At 37.5% G+C, this 25,825-nt stretch overlaps 2 protein-coding genes and 2 pseudogenes across 2 annotated transcripts; 2 read left to right on the top strand and 2 right to left on the bottom strand.

Annotated features, from left to right (window-relative positions):
* The first annotated feature begins 123 nt into the window (after positions 1 to 123).
* On the top strand, positions 124 to 11,459 carry LOC131771790 (gamma-soluble NSF attachment protein). Its single transcript, XM_059087658.2, has 12 exons — positions 124 to 201; positions 1,368 to 1,435; positions 3,086 to 3,170; positions 4,074 to 4,091; positions 5,009 to 5,086; positions 6,163 to 6,225; positions 6,866 to 6,932; positions 7,329 to 7,399; positions 7,773 to 7,851; positions 8,455 to 8,534; positions 9,204 to 9,333; positions 10,287 to 11,459. Exons 1-12 carry the CDS (start codon positions 137 to 139, stop codon positions 10,494 to 10,496), a joined length of 1,014 nt encoding a protein of 337 aa, XP_058943641.2. The 5' UTR covers positions 124 to 136; the 3' UTR covers positions 10,497 to 11,459.
* Positions 11,460 to 11,466: 7 nt separating this feature from the next.
* LOC131771789 (uncharacterized) lies at positions 11,467 to 17,879 on the bottom strand. Its single transcript, XM_066163728.1, is given in 2 exon segments — positions 11,467 to 12,082; positions 12,084 to 17,879. Coding segments are annotated over 2 exon segments (4,773 nt in total). The 5' UTR covers positions 16,692 to 17,879; the 3' UTR covers positions 11,467 to 11,917.
* A 1,883-nt stretch (positions 17,880 to 19,762) lies between these two features.
* LOC131771814 (uncharacterized) lies at positions 19,763 to 20,863 on the top strand (annotated as a pseudogene).
* Positions 20,864 to 21,940: 1,077 nt separating this feature from the next.
* LOC131771813 (uncharacterized) lies at positions 21,941 to 23,727 on the bottom strand (annotated as a pseudogene).
* Positions 23,728 to 25,825: the final 2,098 nt, after the last annotated feature.

Below are 25,825 nucleotides of genomic sequence, written 5' to 3'. Positions count from 1 at the left end.
AAACACCTTAGTTCTCGTTTGGAACCCACGAAAGCCCTTCCGAAGTTTTAACCTGCTGCAAGGTCCCCTCCCCCACCCCCTAGAAAGAGGGCAAGCATGCAAACTCAATAGCCAGCGGTTTAGCGAAAGAATCAATATGGCGGCTTTGCAGGAAAGAAAACTACAAGAAGGTCTTCGGTTGTTAAAAGAGGCTGAAAAATTGTGAGTGATCCCTTTTTTATTGAAAGGATATGATAAACAGGGTGAATCTGTTATTTCTGTGATTTTAGCTTTCACCTTTTTTTCGCTCCCCTAAAATATTGAATTGTCGGAAATGCATCGGTCCAAATATTCATGATTGAGATGGATGGATTTAAGACAAGGAGACGAAAAATATTTTTTCTTGCTCAATTTATAGTCATTCTAATTTAAAAATAACTAATTCAATTATACCAGAAACCGAGAAAGTCAATTTCAATACCATCAGTTTAAAAATTACAATTAATAAGATATACGCGATCCTCGCAGCTATGAACATTACTGAACTAGTTGTTGAAATGAGACCTGAAAAAAATTCAGGCCCGTACGGGATTTGAACCTATGACCTCTACGATACCGGTGCAGTGCTCTACCAACTGAGCTAACAAGCCAACTGGGAGCTGGTCATAATGTTGGATCCAAATAAACCTTCCAAGTGGTGAATAATGACAGGAAATATATGAAAATCATATATGTGCACTGCAGTGAAGAAATGAGACATAAGCGATCCTCACAGCTATGAACACTTCTGAATTAGTAGTTGAAATGAGACCTGAAAAAAAAAATATATATATATATTATTTATATTTCCAGTCATTATTCACCACTTGGAAGGTTTATTTGGATCCAACATTATGACCAGCTCCCAGTTGGCTTGTTAGCTCAGTTGGTAGAGCACTGCACCGGTATTGCAGTGGTCATAGGTTCAAATCCTGTATGGGCTTGAATTTTTTTCAGGTCTCATTTCAACTATTAGTTCAGTAGTGTTCAAAGCTGCAAGGATTGCTTATATCTCATTTCTTCACCGCAGTGCACATATATGATTTTCATATATTTCTAGCCATTAATTATAATTAAGTTGGCAAATTGTTTAGTAAGACTTTGATCATCTTTGCAAAGAGACTGTGGTGCCAACAGGCAAGTAAAACACTTGGTGCATTTGGGAAGCTGCATTTTCACCATTCTGTTTTGCATGGTAACTGTGGTAGTAGAGACTCTTCAACACTCAAGGACCCTTTAATATATTGTCAAATTAGCAATAAAATCTCCTATCCCTACTCTAAGATCTGTAATGGAACAGAAAGAAAGATCTTGTCAACCTAAAATTTCATATCTGGAATATGTTGTAGTGAAAAGACCAGTTGGTTAAAATGGAAACCTGACTGGGACAGTGCAGCAGATAAATACATGAAAGCTGGTGAGTGCTTTTTCTCTTTTGTAGGTAAACAAGATGATTTTTTTTATCTTAGAATGACAAGGCAGTCTTTCATCTAAGAGGAGTTACAGTCTTTTACATCAACAGTATTGAAGTGTTGAATGACATGCTCTTCTGTAGATGACACTAAGAAATGTTGTTTGTAGCATTCCTTGCCTTTACCAAGCAAAACTACTGGCAAAGGTCTTGAAGACAGTTGATTGAAGAACCAGGTGGAATGATTCCTTGCTTATCCTATTTGTTGTTAAATGAAGCAAGTTCCTAGAGATAAAAAATACAACATTTCTTTATTTAAAGCCATAGTATTTAAAAAATGGCAAGGAGTAAAATTTGCCCAGTATATTGAAATATATCAGTTGTCTCAAGGCTTTTGTCATTAAAAGTTGTTAATCAATGAATTAGTTAGTTTAATCTCATTCATGATTCAATTTATTTTTGATCTTGCCCTATCTTGATTATTTCTGATGCTACCAAATAATATTTTCCAGGTTAGTTATGTTGGTATATGATAATTGAATAGATCCTTGTTGTTGTGCAATGGTTAAACATATTTATAACTGTGCAGATTCTTTAGGAGTTTACATAGTATATATGCACCTTATTCAATGGTTTAAGACATAATATATGTTGATAATGTGGGAGTTGGGCAGTATTTTTTCCAAGCCCCTTGGTAAGAGGAAAAGTACAAGCAGTGAGCAATGAAAATGTCTACTTGTATTACATGTAAAACCATGAAATAAGGGGTTTATTATTCCTTTATTATCTCATTTTCTAGTCTTTTGGCTTCTATCTTTCAAACTTCATATGGTCTTATCTGACCATTGTACTGATCACATAAGGTGTGCGTGAAAGAAGAAAACAACACACAAGAAACCATGTATAAAATAAGTGTTGTTGATGACCCAAAAAATACTTATGGGCTCTAGAGTTTGTTGCTAAAAAAAATCACATCTAAAATAGGAAAAAGAAATCAATTATTGCATGCTTAGTTTCTGTCCATTTTTCTTTCCCCTGTTCTACAGTGTATTACCCTGGAACATTTTGCGCATTCCATTGCCCTTATATGGTAAAATAACATAATAGTAGAATAATGAGATTGATGGATTTACTATTTTATTTGTGGAAGTTTCTCCTCTGGTAGAATGTTGAAATATGACCTAAGTCATGAGTCATCAGATTACAGTGTGTGTCTGTGAAAGATACTTATTTACTCCTTAGAAAGAAAGTGTATGGTGAAGAGATAAATGAAAAGTTGGTAGCATGCTAAACACTAGTTTCTCAGGATTTTTTTTTTATTAAGCTCAAGCATTATTACTCTGTTGTTTGTCTCTTATGTTTATATTTACTCTGTTGTAGCCAATGTGAAGAAACCAGGACACTACAGAGTGTGTTCTGGTCTCATATTAAATACATTATTTTGACCTTTCTGGTAAAATGAGATCATGTTGAAGTAATAAACTCCCAAAATTTATGAGCAACACATTTCCCTGCATCCCTTTCACTTTGTTATAATTAGCAATCTTTGTATTTCTTTATCAGGTATGTGCAAGATTGAAACCACTGACAAAAATTTCTTTGATTTGACAGAGTTTAATGCTTGCTAATTTGGTTTAATATTTTGTGTTCTTATAGGAACATGTTTCAAAACTGCCAAATCTTATGACAGAGCTGCTGATGCATTCAAGAAAGCTGCTGATGCCCACTCTAATTCCAATGCGTATCCTTTACTATCAGAGCCAATCCATCGACGCACACTTTATCTCCTTCACCTTTAAGTAAATTCTCCCTGTGACTCATTTTCAAGCAGGCATGTTCAGAGAATTGAGAAATTAATCAACTAGAGGGTATAGCAGTGATAAAACATTGAATTACAGGGGAGAAACATCCGTTGCATTTTAATGTCAAGAAAAGTGTTCAAGAATTGTTGTACTCTTGTGAATTTATGTTCAACTTGATTTAAAAAGAATTTTTGCATCTGTTCACAGTTGTCCATTTTTGAAGATAGTTTGAAGCAAGTATGTTATGACTCTGAAGCAAATTTAGGATGGGAGGGGGGGGGGGAATAAAAGAATTTATTTCAAGTCAAATATGCATTTCCAGATCTCAGATTTCCACAAAGTTGGCTTCACAGTGAGGATACATGCTGTTATTTAACCTTTAATCTCTGAGAGGTACTAGCATGTAATTTCTCCTTTCAATATCACCCCTGAATCAAACATGAGAATAAAGGAAATGATAATCAACTGAAGATCCTCTTGATTGTTAAAAAAATTCTCCTTGTCAGCACATGATTAGAAAATGTATAGACAACAGTATGGAGAATATGCATGTTGATGTTAGCGTGTAAAGAGTTAAGCTTTCAGGGATTTCTAGACTGATATATCTGACAAACTGCATCCTCCCTGATAAGACATACCTGAAAGTATCCAATAATTCTGAATACAGCTGTAATCATGTAAGAAACATTTATTGTTACAGTTGCTGTAACTATTAAGAGGTGACCAGAGCTAGATATACAAATTTCACATTAAAATCCTCAAGTTACATGTATTCTTTTTAAACAGGTCTATGATAGATGCAGTATTTCTGTTTTTCTTAACATACGTGTCTCGTATTTTAGCTTGTTCCATGCAGCAAAGTAAGTGAATGCAGATACAGGGTGGTAGCAATTATTTAACCTTTAACTGTCAAGATTTGATTTTTAATCTCCCCTCCAGCTGCAAGATATGTCCTTGTAAATTACTTACAAGAGTTTGGTTTTAGATCTAGGTAATAACTTCGACCTGATGATTTGGGGTTATTCTCCACTTGTTTGGGGGATAATGAATGGATATTTTAGGGAGAAGTTACATGTAGATGTTAATCACTTCTGAGAATTAAAGGCTGAAGCAAACATAGTGGAAGGATTTTAAGGAGCCTGAATTTTGCAACTGTTTAGATGTACAGATGTTTGACTGTGCCTGTTGTTGAATCCTTTGCATCCTCACATCAATGTGCATATTCTCTGTACTGCCCTCTACACATTTCTTAAGGTGATGACAAGGAGAATTTGGTGAAAAATCAAGAGCTTAATATTTAGTTTCTGATCATTTCCTTTATTCTTATGCCTTTGATTTGTGATTTGATATTATAAGGAGAAAGTTATTACTATAGTAACTCATAGGAGTTAAAGAGTTAGGCAAAGCTACCCAACTCAAAAGTTTTGTTTGCTTTTCATTTGGGAAAGTTATTCCACACATCTAAGATTCAGAGTTGCTCTCACAGTAATACTGGTAATTTATTTTGTTGAAAAAAATATACAAGCAAGCTTTTTATGCTTTTAAACATATACTCTTAAAGCTAGCCTGGTTTCATGAGTGCAGCTGATTTGGGGGTACTTAGCACCAGTGAATATTTGTTAAATTCTACATAGATGTTATAAGATATCCTTGCTCCTCTTTGCTCTCTCTTGCTCAGAGAGAGTTCTCCACAGCCAAATTGATTGAATTCTTTAAAACACTTTATCCTAATTATTTAAAGGAACTGACTGGTATTTTTCTTTATTCTACTTAATAGGGCTTTAGAACAAGCTGCTTCAGTACTAAAGGAAATGAAAAATGTAACAGAGGCTGTTTCTTTGGTGGAAAGAGCAGTGTAAATACTTTTCTGTTTCCTTTATTATGTCTGTTAAGAATATGTAAGAGTTTGTAATAGAATTATCAAGGCAAGGACAAGAACTTTAAATAATTAAGAGCAATTTAAACTTATTAATGAGAATTAAATTGTTTGCTTACGATGCAGCATGAACGTTTTGTGGGAGTTTTATTTTGCCAATTGCTCATTTTCTCTGCTTTGATAGAACATTGAATGGTTAATAGATAAAAACCCTTAAAAAATATTCTCTCTCCATTTAATGGTTGCTGCTCAAGCATGGTCACTCATGGGAGTGAAAGGGTTCAACAGAGACAAATATATCTTTTACCAATAGTTGAGTAACAGCACACTCTTATATTAGACATTTAACTGAATTCCATTAAATCTTTGAGGTACATCAGCATGTAATACATTTAAATACCCAGAATGATGGACGCCACAAAAAAAAAAGGAAACACAACCCCAACCCCAACCCCACCCCAGATTTTTAAAAAATTATATTGAAGATAATAATGTTTTTGAGGCATTCAATTTTTGCCAGTTTTTTCCTCTTTGAAAGGATCTCTTTACTGATTAAGGACAATTAGTAAAAAAATTTGGTGCTACATGTATGTTTGCTCTGTAAGCCGTTCAGTGAAGTGATTTTAAACTCACAGTGAATGGTCCCTACACCATTCTCCTGCACATAAACAGTGGCTTTTGTCACCTTTTAGTGACTCTCAAAGGCCAGTTTGTATTGTCTTCCACCAGTATTTAATGATCATATTTTATAAGGCAGAACCTCTCAAATAAAACTAAGAATGATTTTTCAAGTATCATTTAATCCATGTTTCTCTCTGTAAATCAATGTTAGTAGTATTTTTGAGGGAGTACATTAAGTGGTCAATTTTTGGCAACAAAATGGCATTTTGTTTGTCATATTTATGTCACTCCTATTCTGAAGAACTTGTATTAAGCAGTCACCCTGCCATTCCCCGTGGGTGACTGCTTAATACAAGTTTGCTTGTGTTTCATCTTTTTCCATAGTTCCTAACACATTACAGTACTAATAACTGATAACTTATATTGTAAGGCAGTGAGATGTACAGACAAAGTGGTAACCCAGATACAGGGGCTTTTGCCCTCATCAGAGGAGCCAAGTGAGTCAACCTTTAAATTTCAGGTAAAAGTTTTCCATCAAGGTTGATTATAGATTTCTTTTAAAATCAAAGAAAGGAGACAAAGTAAAGTGTCAATCAACCCATGGAAAAAACATTTTATCTGAGATTAAAATTTACCTACAGTGCATTACTTGAACATTGCTTAGTGATGTAGCCTCAATACATTTATTTATTTGAACCGTTATGTGATATGTGTTTGTTCTATGGCAGATGTTGTCAACTAGAATCAGACCTGGTAAAAAGTTAAAATTATAGACATCTACAATAGTTTTTCGGACCTATAAAACATGGAAAATAAAAATTATTCTGGGAGAAATGGAAAGAAGGCAGGGAAGAGATTTTTTCCATGCAAGATATTTTTATTGTACAGTAGAGAGGCACTTGGTTACTCTGAGAAATGATTGCTGGTTGGTAAAATTCCTTTTCAATATTTGTGATTCAAAATTTTTTAAGTATACAAGGTGCCTTCATCTTATTCTTTTAACTGACAAGTCCTGTTTTTAAACATAGTCTTATTCAGAGAAAATTGAAATGGTTTGAAGAATTCATACACAAAGTACACGTGGCTTCTTGTGGCTCATTCATATCACCTGGCTAAATTTTATTTTTCTGTTTTTAGGATGTGCGATAACAATGATCCAGCAAAGGCAGCTGAGTTATACATCTCAGCCAGTGAAATGAATGTTGTATGTACACCATACTACATTTGATACTAGCATGCAAATGCAACATCTCCAATCTGACTCTTTTTTACAACTGCTGTTCAGTTTATCACAATTAGCCAAAAATGTAAGCTAGAAGAGTGGTAATAGACTCATTTTGAAATGTGCGTGAAATGATATAAACATTATCCAATGTGAGAGAAGAAAAGTACATGCAAATGATCCATTGTTGAAGACAAAGTACCAGACACACATTTACATCTGTTCTTCTAGTCGTCTGTTATGATGAGTCACTACTCTCTCCAACAGTCCTTCTCAGGACCACTCAGACTACAGGATCAAATTTTACCTTTTGGTTTAACCATTTATTGTATCCAAGACATTTTCTTATTTTATGTATGTTGTGTCTTTATATCACAGTCTGAAGACAAAGTTAGGGAGGCCATTGAACCTTTGTCAAAGGCTATCAACCTTCTTTTAAAACTAAGAAGGTAATTTGAACTTTTGCACCTATAGAAGCATCTTTACCAGCCTTTCAAGAGACTAAACTTCAGTTATTTACTTCTACAATTTCAATTGGTGATGGAGAAATACCAGTATTTGATTTAGCAGGGAACTCAATACAAAGGGGTTCATGACAGATTGAGGCTTGTTTGTTCTACTTTTGACTAATTTTTCTGATTTTTTTTCTTTTGATACAATGATGGTACTGCATGTTAATTATAGTTCTATCACTTTGTAGGCTGAGAATGTAAATTGACAGCATGGTGTAGGTGTGCAGTAGATGTGAAGTCAAGACAAATCTCACTTTTTTCATTTAGTACTTTCAAGCACTTTTCACTCTGACTTCTCGGTATTTTGTAGATTTCCAGAGGCTCTGAAGGTTATGAGACAACAGATAAAACTATATGAGCAAGTGGAGAACTTTCAAATGATGTTCAAGGTATTCTTTTTTTCATTATAAATTGGTGTTTATTTTTTAATTTTAAATGTTATGAACAACCTAGTTCACTCTTAACACCCTTGACACTTCAACCCTTTCACCTCTGAGACTTAATTGTCAATTCTCTGCACTGTTTGCCAACAACTCTTAGATTTAAACTCTGAGAATCTGACTGTCCATCAAAGAACATCCCATATTTGGTACTCTTCCCCCCCCCCCCCCATCCCATCCCATTTGCCTGAAATTGCATTTATATGGTTGGGAGAAATTCCTTTTTGGTTCCTGTGTGTGGGAGTGACTTTTTTACTGTCTTAGGAATCAGACTATGCCTGTTTTATCCTTGTTTTTTCATTTATTTTGTGTGTTTGGTGAAACTTTATCTACACTGAAATCAATTTACCTCCAAGACACAAAATCTTCTTAACCATCTGGACATTCAGGCACCCATTTCTTTCTGTGCTTCTTGTGTGAGCTGCTTATTATTCATCTCGTGCATTTTACATCACGCACAATTAATCAAATTACACCAACCTGTTATGATGTAATCTTTGGCAGCTGTCATGTTTTTGATGTAGCACTCATTTGTTTGTAAAATGTTCCCAGGTTGTTCTCAGCATGGTTGTTGTTCATCTTCATGAGAGTGACTATGTAGCTGCAGATAACTGTTACAAAGAATCTTTTGAGTAAGTTTGAAAATTTCCTCTTAGCATTAGTTTGCTAAGTGATTTCTTGGATGATTTTTTGGCCAAAACATTACAGTGACATATGAGACATAATACATCCAGGGGTATGTATGACTGACTAATAACCTACTGAAAAGTAACCAAGATCCATGAAAATGAAATTATTCCATGTCCAAGGTTACAAGATGCTATCCTATCCACCTTATTTTGTCATAACACCTGAGATAGTTCAAGATATCTTCTAAAGGTCTCTTTAACCCTTTCACTCCCGGATCTCCTTAAAGTCTTCCATACAATTCTTATGATGCTAGTTTGGAGAATTTGGTCAACTTATTCTGGTAATCCCCTCACTGACATTTTTCCTTTTTCTTATAACTTGTCTGCTCAATATTGTATTAATAATGTAAGGGTTAATGGCTGTTTCTGTTGTTGTGTTTGTTGTTATTGGTGTTCTATTGAATCATCCAAAAAAACCAAAATTGACTTGTTAAGCCTAAGCATTAAATTTTGTTGCACTTCCTATGTGATTTTAATGAAAATTCTATCCAATTGGAGGAATGATAACGATAATCCAGTTAATACTGAACTGATTACTAATATTCAAAGACCAGCAGTGAAATTCAAGGCTGAAGGCAATGAGTCATAAAACAGACTTTCTCCTATCTTCAGAATTCCAGGGTTTGGCAGTTCAGAGGAAGCAGTTGCAGCTGAAAAAGTTTTGAACTGTTTTGATCAAGGTGATGCTGATGGAATGAAAAGTTGTACATCACAAGCTCTCTTTACATACTTAGACAATGAGGTGAGTTGAAAATGGCATTTGAAAATGTTGAGAGAAAACAGTTCCTTCTTGTCAAAATAATTATGGTTGGCAAATGCAGGTAGTCCAAGCAGTGGGCTACTTTGAACTATTCTCCTAAATAGACACCTCCCTGTTATTATTATGATTATTCTTACTGATATTAACTTCATTATTCAATCATATTTACTGGGCTTAGGACAAACACCTGGTTATTGTTTTTCAAAACAATCATCTGAGCAACTGTATTTTAATACAGTTGCTCAGGTGCTTTTGAATCTGTTGCAAATTTATTTCGTTGTTGAGATCATGCCACTGAGCTGACTAGGTAGGCTATTTACTGGTAACTATGTCCTTAGTGACAATATGAAATGCTTACAATATTGTTAAGTAATTGTTATCATTATTATTGTTTAATTGCTCTGAATAAATCAGACCCTGCACAAACTGGGAGACTCCAACAAAAACTGCACAAGTTGTTTTTTTCACTTCAATTTTTCCTGTATTTCCTAATTAGTCACATGAACTAAAACTGGTAGCATCTTCAACATTGTCTATCCCTTTTTCAACAATATAAGCTTATGCACTTACTATAAGACAAAACAGGAGTACATTTTAAGTAGACATAGCACAGTGGTGAAGTTCTTGGGTTTGCTGGACCCTTTATCCTTGGGCTTATCCCAGTTTCATGAGGATAAAACAACTATGAATATTGCTACCCCTTTTGGGTTGGGGTGCTTAGCTCATCAAATTTCCATTAATGTCTCTTGGTTCCCATTTGATATACAAGGATGTAGAAAACATTCTTAAAGTTCAGTGTTGTGCTTAGAAAAACAACACAATGATCCACGGCTTGGACCTGAACATGCAATGGCGTTCAGTGTGCTATTCACAAAACAAACATTCTCCAACACATGTAGTTACAATTTCAAGGCAAAACATTTCTCACCCTATAGATTGCCAAGCTGTCTCGAAGTCTTCGTGTTCCTGGTGACACAGGAGCAAAAGGATTCACAGAAAAAAGACTTGTCATAAATTCAAATGATGACCATTTAAAAACTGACCCACAGCTGTCTGCAAACCCAGAATTAAACTACACAGGTCAAAAAGAGGCAAGCAATGAACAGGCCATAGAAGATGAGCTAGAGGAGGGTGGGCTCTGTTAGGGTTGTGGAGGAAATGGCCAGAGGAGGTGGGGAACAATTTCCGATCAATATTTTTGCTCTGGAAATTAGGATGTGAAGATTCCTTGGAAAAATTACTTGTGTTGAAGCCGAAAGAAACTGTGAGAATACACTCTTCAAACAAACTTGGTATCAGGTGCCAAACTCGTAAACAATCTCAGCCTTACTAGCATAAATTTTCTTCATCATGGAGATTTCAAACTCAACCAATTTTTTTATTTTATTTTATTTTTTTTAGGTGGAAATTGGTAAGGTAGAAATAAATTCAGGGCCAACATAAATAGTCAGTGAAACTAAGTGCAGGAAATTAAAAAAAATATGTTACCTATTAATTTATATAGAAAATGTTGGAAACCTAGAAATGTGGGTTGCATGCTGTTGTTTAGGGAACCTAAAACAGACCAAGAACAATTTGGGAAAATTCTGCTGGAAATCAATTAATTTTTTTTAAGGTTCAAATAATGCAAACTTTATCAATTTCTAAAACCTTTTATTACCTTATGTCTTTTATGACTTTTTTTTTGTCTATAATGAAAATGTTGGCAAACAAACAATTTACAGTGCTAAACTACCATTAATTCAAAGCTCTAGCAACTCAAACAAAGTGATACATATAACATAGAATTAAACTATGCACTGCGCACCACTTACCAAGAAAAACTGGGAAAATGATCACGCTTTTCTCTAATTGGTCCATTACAACAATAACTGTGGAGGAAAACACTAGCTGTATGCTTTTGTAACTATTTTAGAAATCAGTAATTTTCGTTGACTTTTAAAAGCTTTTACTTCAACAAAGTGCAGTGCAAAATTCCTGTACTGCACTCTGTTACTTATTTACATGTATGGACTCATTAGTGACCAATCAAGAGTTTTATAATAAACTAAAGGGTTAATATATACTCAAGGTACCAGTTTAGCTGCATAATGCATCCAAATAAAATGGCTTAGAACTCAGAAATAATTAAGTGTCATCTTTATAATTAAAGGACTACACAGACAGGGCTTCTGGTTCAAACTTCTGTCCTTCAATTATCATACTACCCACTACCATAGTGCCCTTTATCTGAACCTTACAACCAAGAAATAATCTTACAGACATAAAAGAATAAGAGTGAAATTATGTACACTCGAGGAGAGCACTGAGTGCTCTCCCCTTTCTAAACTGACTACATGTTCTAACAAAAAATATTGTTTAGTGACTTGTCCATTTTCATCATTCATAGGCAATTTTCAATCTATCCACTAAGTCTAGTTTATCACTGAACAACTTCTGAAGCAATGTCCTCAACGTGAAAAGTTCAAAACCACTAAAAATGAAATATCAACCAATGACTTTAATTGTCAAAGGTATGTCTGCATAAACAGTATTGTATTCATGCTGCAGTATTATTTGGAAAGTGTCAATAATCGTACACATCATTCCTGGTTGGAAACACCTGCAGGCACAGCCAACACATGTACTCAATGTGATTACATCCCTGATTCTTCTCAATCCATGTCTTGCATTTGGGACATTTCTTACTATTTCTTGGGTCCTTCATCATCCACTCCAGGAGAAGTCCCTCCTGCTTGCACTTCCGATTTGAACTCAGCGCACGTGAGCCCGCTGTGCCATTGCACATGACAAGATTTGCAGGTTTGAGCTAGACATGCATCACAGGTGAAGGGTCTCTCATCAGTTGAGACACAGTATACCATGTCACAGCCCGCTGTTGGACAGTATTTCACAATTTCAGGATTTTTTTTGACGTACTCACCCAATGCGGTTAAAGCGAGCCTATTTCTTTCACGGTCATTCAACAAGTTTCGCAAATCCTTCCAAACAAGAGGCTCTCCACATTGTTCCATGACACACTTCAGTGGAAATTCTGGTGACTTGAGTTGTTGAATGACACAGCTCTTATCGTAGGCGTGACCACAGCAAGCAAGTCGGTACACACCTGCTTTTGTATCCAAATCGCATAGACATATACCACAAATTAATTGGGTTTCGTGGTCTTCTTGTACAGGAAACAATTCTTGGGGAGGATTTTTGCAGCATTCCTCCACGTAACTGTTGATTAGTTTTTCAGCCTCGTCTGAACTCTCTATGATGAGTACGTGGTTTCTAAATTCAACATGGATCTTCTGGACACCATTAATGTCTCGTAATCCTTGCAGGTTAGCACCAAACCTTATAAACAGAGCTTTCAGCAGTCCGCGGGGCTTGCTTGGCCCTCGAAGATAAATCTGCCAAGAGTGGCTATTGCCAGCGATGGAATCATCAAGAAACTTGTTTATAGCTTGTTTTGCTGATTCTCGGTTTATTTTGGGTCCATAAATTCTGACAACCTCGTTCTTCCAATCTTGATTGATCACGGTTCTACTGTCCCTCTCAATTGTTTGAAGTACGTCTTTCGCTGAGTTAGTTAATAGAATCTCCAGGTTTTTAGAAATTTTGCAGTCAATTTCATCACCATTGACAATTTTGGTTAAAGCAGTGGTAGCACATATGAAGTGTTCCGTACAGTTACTTTGTATTTGTATGGCAACACGCTTATGCTTTGGCTGATCTTTGACTTTCACATTCAGTCTTGTGTTAAATGTTACGTCTAAAGTGTCGATTGTTTCTTCGAATTCACCTCTGATGGCTGCGTAAACGTTTCTGTCACATAGCAAGACTGTTGCATGGTTGGGATGCAGGGTTACAACTCCGATACCAGGAACATGCGTTCCATTAAGAGCTCTTATGGCTGCTTGACCCTCTTCAGGATCTTGAAATGATATGTAAGCATATCCCTCAAAATCTTTGGGAGAAGGCTTTTTCAAGTCTATTGAAAACTGGCCTTCTGTCGCCAAGACGCTGAGACGTTCCTGCAAGGAAGCCCTCTGTGCACAGATAGTTCTGGCAGGTGTTTCAAATTCTGAAGTTCGGGAAATATAAACTTTCTTCACTTTAACCACAGGGAGTCTCTCTTCGATAGCAGACCTTACGTCCTCCTCTGACGTGTCGGGGTGGAGTCCTTTCAGGAATATCTGATGTTCGCGAACCTTATCCGTTTGGAAAATAATAACCTCTGACTTAATCATAAGTGATGGTATTCTACCAAGCGTGCGATAAAAATCTTGACAGTTGTGAAATTCCACAGATGCTGTACCTTTACCGCGACGTCGGATCCACTTGGCTTTCGCTTTAAACGGAGATACACTTCTTCGGATGCTACTGGACATCATAAATCCTGGCTTTACTTTTACGTCAGTTTCCAGTGAGGAGTTGGAAGAGCTTTTCACTGCGTTAATCGCATCCTTAGAACGTTTGAAAGTTACAAAAATGCCCATTTTACCATTCTGCTCCTTAAAACTGTGCCTCACTACGTCTCCAAAGGTTTTAAGGTGATCTAATACAGCCACTGCGTTGCCATCTTCTATCTCATCAACCGTGACAGTTCTGTACATGTCCGGCATCAGTACTTCGTATATTTCACCGCCTTGTCCCCAAACAATTCTGTTTCCCCAAGATTCTTCTTTCAGAGGCTCCTCTTTTTCCTCACTCCTCAGTATCTTTCTGCTTTCCTCCAAGATACTCTCCATCATTGACAGAGCTTTCGCCGTGTACCTTGGAGGAACGAATACTTTTATTTGCCCACGAACTCTGTCCTCCTCTAACACAACCAAGCTGTCATCGCATGACTTCGCGATTTTCCTCTCGATTTGATTAAGATTTCCTCCTCTGTATCCTTCAAACGTTAACTTCATGAGCTCTGTACTGCATGGCACTACCATTTCGGTCAGTACAGTTGAAAGTAGGTTTTCCAAGTCATACTTGAGAGCTCCTGTAGAAATCATTTCCCGCAGCCACGTCTCTTCCACAGTGGTAACGTTGACGACAAAGTCACGAGACGTTTTGAGCAGTTGGTCAAAGACGATGAACTGAGGCGTTGCCCCAAGATACTTAAGTGCTGACGATGGATGCACTTGAACACACTGGTTTGAAGACAACACTCTGTATCCTGTTTTCTCGTGGCCAGTAAATACGCATAAGTTGGCGGCATAACAAGACAACAAAATCTTTTGAAGTTTCTCATCAGTGTTCTGGTCTTGCTGCAACGTATCCGGGATCGTTACGCCCAATTCATGCTTTAACGTCAGCTTGAGCTCTTTGATGGTCTCGTCTGTCATTCGAAGCGACTTTGCATTAAAGCTGTTGGCAACCGCCCATTTGTTTCGTTTAGGTAAATCTTTCGGTTGCTTGAGGTATTGCCTGTACACTTCTAACAACGTCAGTAGGTCACCGCCATTCAGGCAGAAACAAACTTTTCTGCAGTCAGCTGCCTGCTTCTCCTCTCCGCTTCCCATGCGGAAGAAAACGCTCCCACCTGCAGTTGCAATGGCTACCAACGCTAACGCATCTGCACCTACACCTTTGTCAATGCCTTCAAATAGGACCTTTGCCAAGCGTGGCTCTAGCGGCACACGAGCAATTTTGCCTCCCAACTGTGTAAGTCTTCCGTTTGTTATCGCACCAAGAGAATTCAACAACTCTAATGCAAGGGTTATTGAGTCAAAAGGTGGCGATTCCACAAAATCAAAGTCTCTGACATCTTCAATGCCAAGTTCCATCAGCTTCAGCACGGCCTGACCAAGATGAACCCTTAGGATCTCTGGTTTTGATTGGTCTTCCATTGCCTCGTACTCCTGTTGGCTGTAGAGTCTAAAGCACTTCCCTGCTTGCGTCCTTCCTGCCCTTCCTTTTCGCTGTTCAGCAGAACTTTTGTTGATGGTTGTTACCTCTAAAGAACTTTTGTTGCGTTTCGGTTCGAACTTCATCTCCTTCACCATACCAGTGTCCACTACATACTTTATCCCAGGAATGGTGATGGAGGTTTCCGCACAGTTGGTAGCAAATACCACCTTACGTTTGTCTCCGGCTTCTTCGAACACTTTCTTTTGCTCTTCTTGACGTAGCTTTCCATGGAGAGGAAGACAAACTAGGTTAGCATCCCGCTCAACCTTTGTTAACATTTCACAAGCACGTTCCGTTTCTGCTGGAGAAGTCAGAAACACAAGAATGTCCCCTGGATCCTCCCTGTGGTGAATTTCGCGAGCTGTTTTTACAGCCTCTTGAAGATAATTTTCAACGTTGCAAGACGGACCATCTTTCCAAATTACATCGACGGGAAACATTCTGCCGGACACTTTCAGTACTGGACATTGGTCAAAATATGCCACGAAGATAGCAGGATAAATGGTAGCTGAGGTTATGACCACTCGCAGCTCAGGACGCTGAGTAAGGCTTTTCTTGATCATGCCAAGAAGCAGGTCCGAGTAAAGACTTCGTTCATGTGCTTCATCAATTATTATGCAAGAATACTTGGACAGCTTAGGATCCTTTAGGCATTCATTGAGAAGAATGTGGTCTGTAACGTACACAATACCAGTCATCTCTTTACTTGCTTGAAAATTTCCTCCAACACGGCAGCCCACTACTTTTCCAACAGTGCTCCCCATTTCTCGAGCGACGTGGGATGCTAAGCTTGTCGCAGCAACTTTACGTGGCTGGGTACAAACGATTAAACCCTTCTCAGAAAAACCAGCCTCGTACAAATATTGGGTCATCTGTGTACTTTTACCTGATCCGGTTTCTCCAAGAATAACGCAGACCTGATTTTCCTTTATGAGCTGAACAATTTCGTTTTTTTTCGCGTACATTGGAAGGACTGCCTCAGTCCTCCGATATTCTCTTTCAATTGCTTCCCTTAGTTTCTTCATTTTCTTGCTCTTAACACCGGAAGTGGACGGCCCTTTTTGGGCTTCCTGAGTAGATGTTATGTGAACGTCACTTGTAAAAGGTTTTCTAGTGTTTTTAGGTTGGTGTTGCATCTTAGTGCTGTGACCAAGATTCCTTTCCGACTTTGGAGTCTCTACAGTGTCGCCAAACTGTTTACCACTGGTTTTCTGGAGTTGTTCTAGAGTACACCACCGCGGTTTACGTCTGCAACTTTTTCGCTGTAAAGATGGAACATCGTCACTTCCCTGTCTATTTTCACGCGTAGGGCTCTTGGCTAGAACTAACTGATCTTCTTCCTTTCGATGACAGCAATCAGAATCCCAATCGGCACTAATACTGTTTCCTCCTCCTCCTTTGGTAGGTACGTTGCCACTTTCATCGTGAAGTTGAGCTCCCTTCGCAGACATTTTTATAAGTCAAATAGACAGTTACATGGGTTCTCTTTTCGTCCCCGCAAAAATGCTATATGGTCACTCTCTCTCCTTGAAGATGGAAACTTTCTGCAGTTGTATTAGATCGTTGTTTTTGATTGCATGACCTCCATCCTTAAGGAAAACACCTAGAAAGTTATAAGCGAGGAGATTACGCGCCGAGATAATTATAAACACAATGCAAGTAAACGTATATTTACTTCCAGTAACAGTCAATATGGTAGACTCTTACTTAACCCCTTTTCTGCCAACCTTAGATATGAGATAGTCAATTCTAACGTAAGTTTCCTTTTTTAACTTCTACAATACTACATTTGGATAGGGTTTTCAGTCTCCATGTAATAAGATTAAATTTGAGAGTGTCTAGTCCAACAACTAACAAATGTACTTCCTTTCCCATGTCTCCCAAGAAAACTGGCGATGACCAAGTGGGCCTGTTGTTCACAGTACTTTGTAACGATAGGATTTTTAGTTATCGAGTTCTTTCATGCTTGCGCTTAAAAAATATAATATTCAACGTGGAAAGCTTAGTTCAGCAAAGCGTAAACGCTACCAGTTCTCCTTCAGCCACCCGTAAACAGTTGTTATTAGTGTTAAACTGTAACAGCCACCTGTCATGTCCTTTTGTGTAATTGTTATCCACCGGAACTCTTTAAAAGTAATTAATGTTGTAAAAGGCGAAATTCCTGCTTTGCCAATACAGGGCGTGAAATTGCGCCTCATACAGGCGCCAATGCGACTAAATTTTTCACTTTGGCGACCAAATCCTGAAAGTTAGTCGCCAAATTGGCGACTAGAACGTTTCATCATAACCTTACCAAGAGATATAGTAAATTAAAAAGATTTGCAAAGATAAATCCGCGGCAAACTTCTTTATTAAGTTTGTTTCTAAAACGTAGCACGTGCTTCTCGGTCGACAACTAGACGCCATCTTGGATTTAGATGAGCCTGAACGTTGTATATCATCCATCCTAGTGTCCACTTTGTAGCACGTTAAAGATCTTTTCCCTAACTTAATTTTGGAGGGTCTATCTAGAACGCTGACAGCGTAAAGAAAGATTTTGTTTGTCTTTGAAAATGGCGACCAACTTTTTTTGAATTGGCTACCACTTTGAAGAATTTAGGAGCCAAGTGGCTATCAGAAAAAAAAGTTAATTTCACGCCCTGCAATAGTGCATGTAGTGGATTACATGATTCTTAAGATTATTCATGGCGTTACGTTATCCATGTACGTTAGGCTTAAATAGGACTATTTTGTAAAGCTTAAGAGAAGAGAGGAAAAAGAAAAGAGAAGAGAAAGAAGAGCGGGGTCGAACCAGCCCTGGCCAGGTCCGTTCTGGTCAAAATTGTAATAGAGCTTGCAGAATAAATCTACGTTGGAGCCAACCCTGTTGTTGTTAGTCATTCTCTCAAGGATAGTCAGCAGCCGTAATAGATTCCGGTTTCCTTCCCGCAGCCAGCGAGTGCCCCCAAGGAAAGCCTTTACCCAGAAAGAGTTTTCAAGAGTTGTCCCCGTCCGTCCGTTCATGTGTGAAGGCAAAACCTGTTTTCACAACTTGTCAGGGTGTGTGGTAAAGGGTAATTCTAGTTTTGAAAGAAATAGAATTAATGTGATCACTGTAATTTTTTATATATAAATGATCTTTGCAAGGGGTTACATCTCAGTAATTTGCTAACGAGGATATGCCAATGGATGCGTCATATTTTTCAAGACTGGATTAACTATAATGAGGTTGCATTTTCAATACCCATATAAGGATGGGGTGGTCCTTTTTCAAGATCTGGGGTAGAGAAAATTCTGGCTAGTAAGGATTTAAAAATGGGAAGATTTGTGGTTAAAGAGATGTTACCTATAATATTTAACATTCAGTTATTATGGGGTATGGGTCCTGAAAGGCCAGCAGTACATAACTTCCAGAGCTTGACCTAATTTGCATTTGTGCAATTTAATTCAAAATGAAAGAGCATTTAGCTTTTGTTACAGAAGAAGGGACATGTCAATCGTTTTGTTCATAAAGTCATGCTGGAGAACTCTAAAAAATAAACATCCCACAAAGCAAACTGTAAGCTGTTTGTAAACATTTTGCCTGCATATTGCAGAAACATTTAAAAAATAATAGACGCGATAGCCTCCATTAATTTGTCTATGGTAATTATGTGTTCCTTCGCTTGCAGAAAACTGGTTACATCTCAGAACTGATAATTTCCACTGAAAACTAAGCATGCATATTTGCATGCCAAATGGAGGCTGTTTTCTATATATTTCCCAGTTTTATCTGGGCAGTATGATAGGTCCCACCATGCATTTAGTTGACAATTACATGCAAGCAAATGTATTTGATGGATTACAATATATCAACCACAATAATCCATCATGGTCTAAAAGCATCACATTACCAAATATTCCCTCACTAAAACAGGGGAATATCCAAGGATACACCCCAAATGATATTTCCCAATTTTCAAACCCAATACTTGTACTATGCTACAAGGGTTCTATTAAGATTTCATACAAAATGAAACCAGCAATTGTTTATATAGCAGCTAGGAGGAAAATCAAGAAAAACAAAAGAAAGGAAAGTTCCTATAGCTTAATTCTAACCAGGCCAATACTAAATACTAAGAGAAATCACAGCAGGATACTAATGAATCAATAGAGGGTGGGGCTGAACAATTTGCCTAGGTGTTACACACCACTCACAACAAAACTTAAAAATGTTTTTTTGCTGTTTTCTGGTTGAAAATGTTTTGTTCCTAGAAGCTTCCTCAACAGTACAATGTTTTTTTAAGTTCCAATGTAGCTCATTGAAGATACAAGTTTGTAATTACTTGAATCCTATGGAAATTGAGTTTTTCAGTTGTTTGTTTTTTATTTGATTTTCACTCAGTTGAACCTGGTTTCACTTAACATGTTTTGCTGGTGTGAATGGAGAATAATTTTAAGGAACATAAAACGCTGAATTCTGAATTAACTACAGTAATGGTGAAGTGTTACCTCATGTCACAAAGTCATTCTTTAACGGATTAGAAAAGAGTCTAGGGTAAACATGGTCATTTCCATGGTAGACATTGAGTTATGGTGAAAATGTTGTCAAATCATAGCTTGGGCTTTTATTTAAACCAAGTGAAACTAATTTTTGCTGGTTTTAGCATTAATGAAAGTGCACATGCAACCAACCAACCATCCATACTTTACAAGAAACAACTGAGACCCAGTTCAGATGTCGAACTTTACATGTGCTGAACCTAATACCACTTTGGGTTGACCCAAATAATTGAGTTTGGCAGTTGATTCAAACGTCGAACCCAATTGGGTCGAACGTAATTGCAAAAGTGAATATGACACTTGCAGTCAGCAATTATTGCTTAAAAATGGCAGAAAAAATTGCGGGAAAGGCAAATTGTGGAAATGAAGAGCTTTTTTTTCTTGCAAACTCGGCAAACTGTTACAGAAGAACCAATAATGTAGCACTGAGGCTTGCTATTCGTCTGTACAGATGTACAGACTAGGCAGAGGAGATCATCTCTATACCATTTCAGAAATGTCTGGACTAGGCATCTCCACTGTCTCCTCAGGAAGGAAGTCTGTCAAGTCCTGGTGAACCATTTATGGAATGAGACTGTGTCAACTCACATGCCTCAGACAAGAGAGGAGTTCAAACAAAAAATTCTCAACATTGAAGAATTTTGGCAATTTCCTTGCTGCTGGACAGCAATAGATGGTTGTCATATTCCCATGAAATGCCCATCTGGAGGACTACAGGCATGCAAAGAGTACCATAATTTTAAGAATTTCTACTCAATTTCAAAAAAGCTTGACTTGAGTTAATGTGGTAGATTCACATTACAGATTTGTGTGGGACAGCTATGGGTTTCCAGAAAATTCTCATGATGCAGTCATATTTAGATCCACTGACCTTTGGACCCGCATCAAAGAAGGCTTCCTTCCTATAATTGGAAAAACTGTAGGCAATGTTACTGTTCCACCACTTATAGTGGGAGACTCTGCATTCCCTCTGCACACATGGTTGACAAAACCATACACCAATGCAGTTCTGGCACCCCAGCAACGGAACTTTAATTACCGCTTAAGCAGAGCCCGTATGGTTACAGTCAGGGTGCTTTTGGGCATGCATGGTTCTCCATAATACATGTATTGCACAAGGAGATGCAATTTCAAAAAAGCTTGACTTGAGTTTGGATGCAAATGGTCAAAAGAGAATTGAGAGGAAATAAGAAAGCTGTTGCAGATGAGAAATTGCTCAAGCATCAGGGATGTCTCAGTGAAGGCAAATAAAGTCCAGAATGCACTATGTGAAAAACTATGGCTTGAGAAGGAAACTTACTAAGTCTGTTAATTTAAATCATCTGTATTTTCACCAAATAATTTCCATATGATTTTATCAAGTGCAAGATGAATATGGATTGTGCACTTGACACAACCTTCAATCTGACCAAGCTAAAAGTTGTGAATAAAGTTTTGTTACTTAAAACCCTTTAAGCTCCAAGATTGATCAAGATTAAATTTCTCTTCATAGTATCAGCATAGTCATAGGAAAAGTTGTGGGAATTAAGGAAGGTATCACCAAATAGACACTGCCTTGAACTTTGTTAACAAATTCCCCCAACTAGTACTAAAGGAAACATAAAGAGACCAGTAAGGAGAATTTGCACATACAGTATGGTAATCAGGCTTGAAGGGTTAATTGCATTTCAATGAATAAATCCTCTGATTGCAATGTATTATGATGTAATTGAGTAATAGAAGATATATTAAAAATACTTCTTGTAATCATCATTCCTCAACATATTTAACTGGAACAAAAACAACAGAACTTTGGTAGTACTAACAAACAATGTGCAAATAATTATTTTTATAGATGCATATATATACCTAAACAGATCATTTCTATCATAAGTTTAAATTGTATGTAAAAAATTCATCCAATATAATTTTTCTTTTTGGCAATTATTTTTTTCATGATTCACTTGTCTAAACTATAACAACAAAAATTAACTCTTTTGTCAAGACACATGTGCCCTGAAACATTTTCTGTTCATGTTGTCCACACAAGGTTGCAATAACAGACTATTACACTATATTAGAGAGTCTTTTTCAACAGCTGTCTTGGCTCATTTCCACTCCACATCCAACTAATTTCATTTAAAAATGGCTGAAAATCCAAGTTTTGAACATAAAACCCTATTCTTCCAAAAAACAAATTTTCAGTGTTAAGAACTTTCAATTATGGCTCTTCTGGTTTTGTTTTGCACTGGTGTGTTTTCCCATTTGGGTATGTCAGTGATTTTGCAAATAATAACTGGCCATGTGTGAAGGACTGAGGTTGAAGTATATATGAATATACTTTTAGTTCTACATAACTTACAATGTTTGGTATTTCCATCACCATAAAGGAGAGGGTTCCCATAAGAACCTTCAGACATCCTTTCCTTGGTGGTTTGTTGTGCTCCTAGAGAACTTGGCATTGATAGGTAAAACCCTGTGTCATGATACCCTGATTCCATGATGGGTAAAACCCTGTTTCCATACTGAATGATGGAGGCATGCCTGAATTGGCTCTGTTGCCAAGCATGAGTTGAAATAACTTTAACTCATGCTCACAGGACCTTTCCATGTCATCCTTTAGGAAGCTGATCATTTATTTGGTAGGGTCATTTCTTACAGCTTCTTGGATGAGTTGTATTACTTCCTGGTTAATATCAAGTTTATTTTTATTAGATTTCCCTTTCTTTGCAGATCTTTTGGGAACAAACATCTCAACTTAGTCATCAACATTGTCAGGGTCATAAAGAGAACTTTCAGGGGTACATGGAGGTGATGATGAGGATGTTGATGGCTCTAAAGCCCATTTTGGTTGGCATGAGTCCCTCGATTTCGCCACGTCAAACAAGGCATTGAACCACTTGCCAAATCTACGGTCTTCTTGGTACCTCTTTATCCCTGTTGCTGTCTTTTGGGTTAGGGTAGCTTGTTTACACTGGCTGACACACTTCTTGAATTTGGTTCTCATTTGGTTGACTGTCACTGTGAACTTGTCACCTCTAGCTGATACCCTCTCTTTCAACTCATCCAAGATTTTGGCATAGATTGGGCCATTTCTCTGATTCTTGGTATTAGTAAAAATCAGTTTGTTCTTAAACTCATTGCTGCTAAAAACGATGTCAACAAAATCATCTAGACTTTTTGGACACCATCAAGGTTTTCGCTCAGGTCTTTTGTGCTCTTCCCCTTTCCTTTCGTTAGAAAATGTGCCAGAGCGAATTCCACATCTTCATCTCTCTCTTCTTCATCATCATCATCTTCAATTTCAAAATCCTCATCATGCTTTTGGTTAAGATGTCTTTTGCTATAGGACAAACATGCAAACCTGGATATTAGTTTTATCAGCCAGAGTACAGCCAGCTGTAACTGATGTGAAAACAGACCAAAGAATTTGGTATATCAAATTGATGAACAGGTATGATCTCAGCAGAGAAAATTATACAACTAATGATATTAATAAATCAGATGTTTTTCCAACAAAAACATCTTTCAATACATAGAAAATAAAGGTTGGGACTGACAGGTCCGATCTATGACAAGCCTTTGCTATCATCTAAAAGTAATGCAAGGAGCAAATTTAATTTGAGTTTGTAACTTGTTTACAGTGAGATCAAATGCAGCTTATAACAACACTCTAAATACATACCTTTTTAGAGGGTCCGTTTTTGCAGACAAACCTGCTCCTTGAATTTTTGATTCGCTGGCTTGCTTCTGCAAATCTTCCTCATAATTCATTTCTTTTGTCATTTTCTCTTCAAAACATGATTCACAGTACGCCACTGAACTGCCTACTTTCCATCCTGGTACATCCTCATCATTTTCAAATACAGAACAATGCATACAAAAGTGGTTCATGCACTTCAGACAAGTATATTTAGTACTCTAGAGGCAAGAGGAACACATTCCCACCATTTTGTTCGAAATGATCAGAATAAATCGTGTTACCATAGACGTTACCATGACAAAAATAGGAAACGTGCAGAACTCTGGGTAAAAATTAATTTATAACATAGCTAGTAACTTTGTCTAATCAAATTCAATTGCGCGAGCGTGCTTCATATTGCTATTGTGCACGCTCGTGGCGTCAGCAAACAAATCCCTCGCGAAAAAAAAAATTATCTGTGCGTTCATCTGTGCGTTCATCGAGATGAAGCACCTGGGAAGCACCTGGGAAGTTTGGAGAGCACTCAAGAAGCTAGAGCTACACCTCGAGCAACTCTTACGCATCTTTCGTGCTCTCAAAACTTCCCGCGTGCTTCATATCTCGATGAACGCACGCTGACATAAGAACCAATTGTTAATTATTTAATGTATTTATAATGAATGCATTAGATTCGGCACATGAGAAAGTTCGACGTTTGAAACCGAGTCGATCTTTTGCTGTTCCATTCGACAAGCTTAGTCGAATAGAACGGCAGGTCGACCCAAATACAAATCTGTCCAACCTAATTGATTTAAGCGTCGAATTTTACATGTGCCGAATCTAATTAATTAGATTCAGCATATATAAAGTTCGACGTTTGAACCGGGCCTAAGACTATTTTTCTTTCAATTGATTCCTATAAATTAGATTCAGATTATGGTAAATTAAGTATTTTTATATTGAAAGTGTATGCACAAAACCACATAGGACCACAAACCTTACTCATGTTTACCCACCTCAAAAGCTCTTGTTTTTAGAAAATATTGATCCTGTGAAAGTTTGACTTTTTATCCCTCAGTTTCCATGGTCTACCGTATCCATCCTTCTGTAAAATATCGTGCTTTTGAATACTTTTGGAAGAAGATGACAGAGTCAAACAAGCCTCACAACACCAACAGTGTCTACGCAAAGGATAACGAAAGCTGTCGGAATCGGGGCAGGTTGCAAAATCAATAGGAAAACCGCTGGCGCTAAAAAATAAGAAGTAACCCTAATACTCGTCAAAGGTTCACCCATATTGTGCACTGAGTGAAACCACGTAGCCACAACGTGGAATGGCTGTGACTAAAAGTGGGACTGGGAATCGGGGACGCGTGGAGACTCGGGGACGTGATAAACAAACCTGATTCTTGCGCTGAATTTGTAAAGTATAATTTTCGGTGGTCTGGAGAGAGGTGTGACATGCTGGAGAGCTTGTCAGTAGTAGTCGATGATTTCCAGCGTTCGTGGTTCGGCCGGAAATGTTTGCTTGCCTGTTTGACCGTGAGAACTCTGGGTACAGAATAGTTTATACACAGGGGGTTTCAAACATTGTGGGCAGCCATGGAGGACTTTCCTGGTAAGTTACTGTGTTTTCTTCCTTATCCTTTTTTAGCAAGGATAAGGCACGGATCGAGAGAAGAAAACACAGTTACTTACCAGGAAAGTCCTCCATAGCTGTCCACGATCTCTTTAACAGTTTCAAGTCATCACGTCCCCGTCCCACTTTTTGTCACAGCCACGTGGAACTTCGCCCGGAGTTTAGCTCGTCCGAAGATATGTGGTACTGCACGGACTGCTCTTTTCCATTTGACTTCTCAGATTCTTTTTTTGAAGAATATATCAGCTTTAATGAAATTAATGACACTGATCTTCAGTCTTCGATCACAACCGACAACATTATTAATGGTGAACGGAATCATTTCCCAAAAGTGTTGGTTCTTAATGCTAGAAGTATGCAGAACAAAGTTTTTGACTTACAACCCTTGTTGCTCACAGATTCATTTGATATCATTGCTCTTACTGAGACCTGGCTTGATGGTAATTATCAAGATTGAATTTAATCTCGATGGTTATAACGTGTTAAGAAAAGATAGATGCAATCGTCGAAGCGATGGGGTTCTTTTAGCTGTCAGAGATTATATTGTTATTTTATTGAAAGCTCAACCTTCTGAATCTCTAAGCCAAAAGTTGGAAGGAGCAAAATTTAAAAGTTAATAAGATCAGAGTATCAAAAATATCTAGAACACCTTTCTGATGTCCTTAAGGAACATTGGTCTTATCATTCCATAAAGACTAAGTCTAAAAGACTTCTTCTGCAACTAAACCACAGGAACAAGATAATCTGTATAATATTCATTTTTA

Source organism: Pocillopora verrucosa, chromosome 3 (assembly GCF_036669915.1).
Source record: "Pocillopora verrucosa isolate sample1 chromosome 3, ASM3666991v2, whole genome shotgun sequence".
Taxonomy (NCBI): Eukaryota; Metazoa; Cnidaria; class Anthozoa; order Scleractinia; family Pocilloporidae; genus Pocillopora; species Pocillopora verrucosa.
This window is presented reverse-complemented; position numbering and strand designations above follow the sequence as displayed.